At 48.0% G+C, this 6,870-nt stretch overlaps 1 protein-coding gene across 1 annotated transcript in view; it reads left to right on the top strand.

The window, feature by feature from the left end:
- Positions 1–428: 428 nt before the first annotated feature.
- Positions 429–6,870, top strand: part of LOC104162741 (cadherin-23-like) — a gene marked incomplete at both ends in the record, with an annotated part of 35,401 nt that continues 28,959 nt past the window's right edge. Inside the window, 2 exons of the mRNA XM_009701549.1 lie at positions 429–623; positions 4,176–4,304. Of these exons, the coding sequence (XP_009699851.1) occupies positions 429–623; positions 4,176–4,304 (324 nt within the window). The remainder of the gene's footprint in view (positions 624–4,175; positions 4,305–6,870) is intronic.

Genomic DNA, 6,870 nt, shown 5'->3' on the forward strand with positions numbered 1-6,870 from the left:
AAACTATAACTTGGAATTTTACGTAAAGTTCTGTGTTGCATTTAATGCTTTTTTTTTTTTTGATGCCTTATGGTGAAAACGGAGAGGGAATCAGCATTGAAAATAAAAGTGGGCAGGAAACAAGTTTCAGCAAAGAGAGTAATTTTTCTGGAAAGTTGTGATGTCTGGGAAAATAAGGGTTTGTGATAGAGTGCCATCTTGACCACAGCTGCATAACTATTATTATAAGCATGTAACAACTATTATAGCTGGTGCAATACTGTAATAAAGAAAACAGGTGTATGACTTCTAAATGTCCTGCAAATATAGGACTGAAGTTCTTGGGTCTCTAGATATTCCTTTTGGTGGGCGAAGGAAATTGCTGATGTGCGTTTGATGGGAAAATAGGCTGGTGCACGATTTTTTATGATTTTTTGTTTTATTTCCAGAACACACCAGTGGGCACTCCAATTTTCATAGTGAACGCCACGGATCCGGACCAGGGGGCAGGAGGCAGCGTGCTTTACTCCTTCCAGCCTCCTTCCAATTTCTTTGCTATCGACAGCGGCCGTGGCATCGTGTCGGTGATACGGGAGCTGGACTATGAAGTGACTCAGGCTTACCAGCTCCAGGTCAACGCAACGGTGAGTCTTACCCTGGCTGCTGCAGGGGAGAAGGTGTTTTTCTGGAGGGACTGCAATGGGAAAGGAGCTGCTACTTACTTACTTTATCGCCCTACTCTGGCATCTTCCCAGGTGCATCTCGCATTTTCTACTTAGAAAGGTATTATAGCAATGCTGGTGCCTGAGTAGTTTAAAATCGCTGCTGTGCAGCTCGTGGAGCACAACTGCACCTCTCCAACAGCATCTCACGCCTGTCGGGGGCTGCTGCATAAAAACAAGCAGCTCTCTTGGTGAAGAAAGACGGTTCAGGGCGTACAGACCATTACACCCTCCGATCTCATTCCTTGTGCATCGTGGCTTATTACAAGTGGATTCACCTGTACTAAACTCCCTGAGCCTCACTCAGCAAAAGCTCAGTTTAGATGTCAAGAGTTAAAATTTTGGTAGATGGAGGAGAAACCAAGGTCCTCATTGCAGTCAATACCACCCTACTGGGAGGGGACCCCTGGGAGATATGTGTCCAGGTGGCCACCATGGCAAATTCATGCCCCACCTGAATGGGAAGCTTCTTTGCTGGTGTCAGATCTAGCAAGAGTTCGATAGCTAGCGTGTGAACGAGGAGCATCACATGAGCAGGGACTCTGGATGATGGCCCCTTTCCCATCTCCGATGCAACAGAGGAAGGTGAGATTCAGCCCTATGATATGTCTGACCGACTCTGCTTTCAGGAGAGGGGGGAGAAAACCCTTCCCGACCCCTCCAGGCAGCTGGCTAGAGCTCTTGAAGCATGTGATTTAATCAAGATCATTGTCTTGATGCAGAACCACAAATGTCACGAGGCCATGGAGGGCTGCGCAGGGCTGCTTTGCTCTTCACGGCCACGGAGACCGGGCATTCACAGACTGCGGGGCCACAGGCAAACAGCTCAACCTTTCAGCTCCATCCTTGCTTGTTCAAGGCTGTGGAATTTTCCCCAGAAGCTTTTCTTTTTTCTTTTTTTTTTCTGAAACGTACCTCATTTTCTTTCAAATACTCCAGTGATAAGAGGCCCCCTCCGTTGTTTTGTTTCCTTATCGGTCTCTGTTGCTGATGTGCTTTCCCGGGACATGCTATTGAACTATCTAGTAGGTTAGAAATTGTGGGACCAAACACAAACCCTGATGGAAAGGTGCCTTTCTTCCATATTTCGCATTCTGGTTTCCTCAAGGACATGAGGATAGCACCTTGTTCCATCCAGCTCCGTATCCCAGATGCAGTTACCAGCCAAGGTAACATGGGGGCACATCTGGTACTTGCTACCTAACACGCTCCTGGCTTCTAGTGATTTCCAGCTCAAGGAGTTCAAAGACTTTAAATATTAAATCTCTGAACTGGGCTTGATGGCAGCTGTGGCAATATCTCCTCGGCTCGGTTGCAGGATGCAGGTAGTTTCTGGCAGAAAAGCGATGAGACACCCCGGGGCAAAGCTCGGCCCGGGAAGGAGGCTGAGAGTTGCACCAGCGTAGCAGGAGCTGGAAGAGCAAAGGCAGTCTCTTGCCCGCCTGATGACGAGTTTGCGCGGTCCGGAGTGCGAACTGGGGTGATGGTGAATTTGGGGTGGTGGCAAGGGCTGCAAGAAGAACTGTGGAGCCTTGGTTCAAGGCAGGAGCTGTTTCATCCCAGGGATGTAGGCAGTGAGGGCAGCAAGAGGCTGGAAAGGGCAGCGTGAGAGACGGTAGGTGAGGAAACGTGAAACGTGCTTGCCTTCTCAGTGCTATCTGTAATGCTTCAGCCAAAATTTAAGAGGTGAAAGGGAGAGGGGAAAAAAAAAAATTTATCTGAAGAAACGAAAGACTTCAACCCGATAACGTTAACAGCAGAGTGCGGGTGAGAAATAAGCATCCATCCAGGCCATAAAAGCTGAGGCCTGCAGGTTAAGAGGATAATGTACAAGCTGTGTTGTTGAATACGGTTTAAATTAACATTAATCTTCCGGCAATCAGTCCTCGCCGCTGTTTCAGAGCCATTTTGCAGAAGTGTGCAGTAACCTCTAATGGTTGCCTTTCACCACGGTACTTGATTAAGGGGGTAAGAAGAGATTTATTTCCTTCCCTTTGTGTGTTACCTCTTTGCCCCTGCCCTTTTAGTAAGAGGCTGCGGGCATTGGGGTCACTTTTGAGCATCCGTGGGACCAGGCTCCAGCAAGAGAAAGGGTGGCAGCAGGACGCTGCCAGGACAAGCCAGTGGCAGTGCCTACTGCTGTTGCGTTGGCTGCTGGAGAAAGGTTTTGCTCCGGGAAAGTACTTGCGGCTCCATCCTGGTGGGTTGTGATGGGGTGTAAGGGAGACGATGCTCCTACTTGGAGCATTGAAGTGTTCAAGGACCACCGCTGCTCGTCATAAGATTGCTGCTTGCTCGTGACCTGCTTTGCAGAGCAGGATGGCTCCTCACCTCCCTGTGGCTGTGGAAGCACCTTGGCTTGCATGGAAAGGCAACTCCTGGTTACCTCGGTCCTGCCAGTCCCCGTGCAAACTGGGAGGGGAGAGGTTTGCAGTTCCTTGAAGCCCGAACCGTTAGCCCACTAGAAAGAGGAGATTTGCTACTGTAAGGATGTATCCTGCGGTTCAGGTTTCCACTCTGCCTTCTGTTTGAGAGCCGAGGCACCCGACGAAACCAGAAGCAGCACTTGGTGTGCGTACCCTCTGCCAAAGCTCGGAGCAGCAAGCACAGAAAAGAATAAAGCTGCGACTGCAACGCAGCCCGCAGGGTTATGAAGAGCAGTGGAAACGTGAGGGAGCTGGTGGGCTTTGTTGTGTTCCAGCTGACAGAGCCCAAGCTGTGCAAAGGCGTTGGTGCTGCGGGGTATGAGATGCTTTGCTGTGATGGGCTGGTATGAGAGTCTACTGGCAACCACACCTGGGTCTCACGGTGCGGAGGTACCCTGGGCTGTATCTGCATTAGGAAGGAATTTATGTTTTGAAGTATACGTTAAACAGTGTTGGTTCTTTTTCACCCAAATGGGATGAAAACTAAATTAGTGCTTGCTTTATTTTAAAGGGCTAATGCTGGAATGAAATGCATATTGTATTTCAGCTTAGAGGGAGGTACAGTGGATGATAATTCCAGCAGGTAGCTTGAAAAAGAGATGATTAATCACAGAATGGTTTGGTTGGAAGGGACCTTAAAGCCCACCCAGTTCCAACTCCCCAGCCATGGACAGGGACACCTCCCACCACACCAGGTTGCTCACAGCCCCGTCCAACTTGGCCTTGAACGCTTCCAGGGATGGGGCATCGCCAGCTTCTGTGGGCATGCCACTGCCTCACCACCCTCCCAGGGAAGGATTTCTTTGTTATATCTCATCTAAATCTTCTCTCTCCCAGTTTAAAGCCATTGTCCCCTGTCCTATCACTACAGACCCTTGTCAAAAGTCCCTCCCCAGCTTTCTCGTAGGCCCCTTTAGGTACTGAAGGGTTTATTGGACTATATAGAAATTTTGACCCAACCACAACTGCAAGAGACTTAATGTTGAATAATTCTGTTTTTCTAACAGAAATCTTTTCTCTCTCCCATCCCAACCCTTGTTTTTTCAAGGACCAAGATAAAAACAAGCCGCTATCTACTCTGGCCAACCTGGCAATCACCATCACAGACGTGCAGGACATGGACCCCATCTTCATCAACCTGCCCTACAGCACGAACATCTACGAGAACTCGCCTCCGGTAAGGGCTGCTGCTTCACTCCAACGTGCGTGACCGTGGTGCTGCGCCAGGGGCCGAGGGAGGATGGAGCAGGGTGTGGGACAGAAAGCACAAAGTATCCCAAAAGAGCTGGAGGAAAACCTCTTTAAAAGTATTCGTCCTTTCTTCTGTCTATCACGGGTTTGCGTTGCTCTGCCCCGACATTTGCAACTTGGGTGCCAAGAGGAACCCCGTCCCCATGCTGAAGTGCAAATGCTCTGAATTGTGAGGTCCAAAAGGCATCCAAAGAGAGGTAAACCTTTTTCTTTCTGAAACAACATGTTTCAAGTCAGCTCCAAAATATTTTGCCCTTTTTTTAAAAAAGGGAACCTAAGCAAGTAGGTTTAGGGAGCTTGAAACCCAAATAAAATATTTTCCTAAACATCTTTTCTTAAATTTTAAACAGGCTTTATGTTGTTCTTAGCACGCAGTCACCCCATTTCCTCCCCACAGTGTATATGCACGCCATTTCTAATAGAAAACTTGAAGAAAGATGTAAACGTTCCTGAAATAAGGCAGCTTTGAAAATGCCAGAATCATCAGCCATTTCAGCACTTTGAGTATTTTCCCCCAGGTTTTGCCAAATTGATCCAATCATTTTAGTTCTTTTGAAACTCAGTTTGTCAGCAAACTTGCCGTTTGTGGAAAACGTCTCCAGGTCTCTAAATAGAGCAAGGCTTTTTTTTTTTTTCCCCCTACGGTAGACAATGGGGAAAGTGGTGGGCAGCTTCAGCTTTGGGAGCTGTTTGCTCCCAGCAAGGGTGCCCAGAACCTTCAGCCCAAACACCGACCCTCCTCAGCAGCATCCACCTTCCCAAGGCACAGCTGTGCATCCCATCGCTTTGTCTATAGGGCAAATATTTTTGTATATGGATGGAAAAACCTTCTGTCCTAAAATCGTGGCGTGGTAGGCATCCATACCACATGTGCATCCTGTAACGTCTCTGGTGCATTGGATCCGAAACGCCTGATGGCTCCATTGATGCAGTGGTAGGGGAAACTCCAGCTCGCTTCAGTTTATGCTTTTTTATTCACTTTGGAGCAAAGCGCTGGCTCTGACGGCACGGAGAGTGCTGGCTCAATAGGGCTGAGTCTGACTGTCACAAATCCCGTGGTCAGACAGCACATTACAGGTCTGCTGGCCCAAAGATGGCCAAAAAACAGCTTCATGAATTACTTTCACAAAGTGAAAGTTTCAATGCATTTCAGTGCTGTTGAGGTCATGGAGTATTTCTGTGGTGGGCAGCATGAGCTGCAGGGAAGAAAAAACCACAACTTAGACCACCCTTAACTGGGGGGAAAAAAAGCCTTAGATGAAATTATAGAAAAGGAAGTCCCATGAGTATCCAGAATTGCAGACTGCTTCGCCTTCATGGAGTGGCCTGGTATCCAGGAAAGGGGATCTCTCCCAAATTAATGATATACATTAAGGCTGGAGCTCAACGATCTCTTTGTGTTGATACACCAATGTGCACCGCAGTTATTCCCTGAAGGTACACTGTTTGCTGTAGGCAAATAATCGCTGTGTAACCTGAAATAGGAAATGAATGAAGCAGTGCTCACCAAACCGTTAGCGGTTTTCTGATGGGTTTAGAGATTTTAATTTCTCTTGGCCCCATCTCCAAAGGTACTGAGATATCCAAGATGGACAAGTGCCACCAGAGACATGGTAAAAGAAGACGACTGCTGAACGTGGGCGGTACTTTGAGTGGTATCGGTCTCTGGTTCAGACCCAAGGTCCCATCCTTCCTGGGAGAAATCTCCACTGCTGAAAGAAGGACATGGTTTGCCATGGCAAGCCTGGGGTTTAACATGGGCATTTTCATCTCCGTGGGAAGGGACGTGGCGCTTCGAGACATGGTTTAGTGAGCATGGTGGTGTTGGGTAGACGGTTGGACTTTGATCTTTGAGGTCTCTTCCAACCATAATGATTCTATGATTCTCTGAAGCCTTCTCATCAGCTCTGCCCTACCACTCGAGGGAGTCAGTCGTACGTGCAGAGTGGAAACATCACCCTGCAGAATGGCTTGGGTACTGAAAGGGTAACAGTAGTTTTGGGGTGAAGAGTCTGGGCTTGGCCAACTTCTGTCCAAAACCAGGTTTCTAGGTCAAGCCAACAGGCTGCAGTGCATTTGTGGGTGACGTTTGCCCTGCCGCCGGGCTTAGCAGGTCATAATGTGCTCAAGTCATCTCATCCCAGCCCCAAATTTACAGAGCGGAGACTTATTGCTGCTCCAGGCGCCCGCTCTCCGTCTCTCTTGCCTCTCTTTATCTGTGGTGCACAGCATGTCTGTGTTCCTCTATCAACGTATCAGGTGAGAATACCTCATCTAAAGTGTATACATTACCTAATAAAATCCTTCTTATTTGGGATTATTGCATCAAATTTTAATTTCCTCACTCGAGTAACAGCATGTCAGCCAGCCCGTCAGTGAAGAGCCGATAGAAGGTGAAAAGAGTGGATAAACTGCAGCAAATTACCGCAAACAGATCTCTATCAGCCCTTTGACTGGAATTGACTGGAATTAAGAAGTGAGAAATAGGATTT

The sequence above is a fragment of the Cariama cristata genome, unplaced genomic scaffold (assembly GCF_000690535.1).
Source record: "Cariama cristata isolate BGI_N322 unplaced genomic scaffold, ASM69053v1 scaffold5416, whole genome shotgun sequence".
Classification (NCBI taxonomy): domain Eukaryota; kingdom Metazoa; phylum Chordata; class Aves; order Cariamiformes; family Cariamidae; genus Cariama; species Cariama cristata.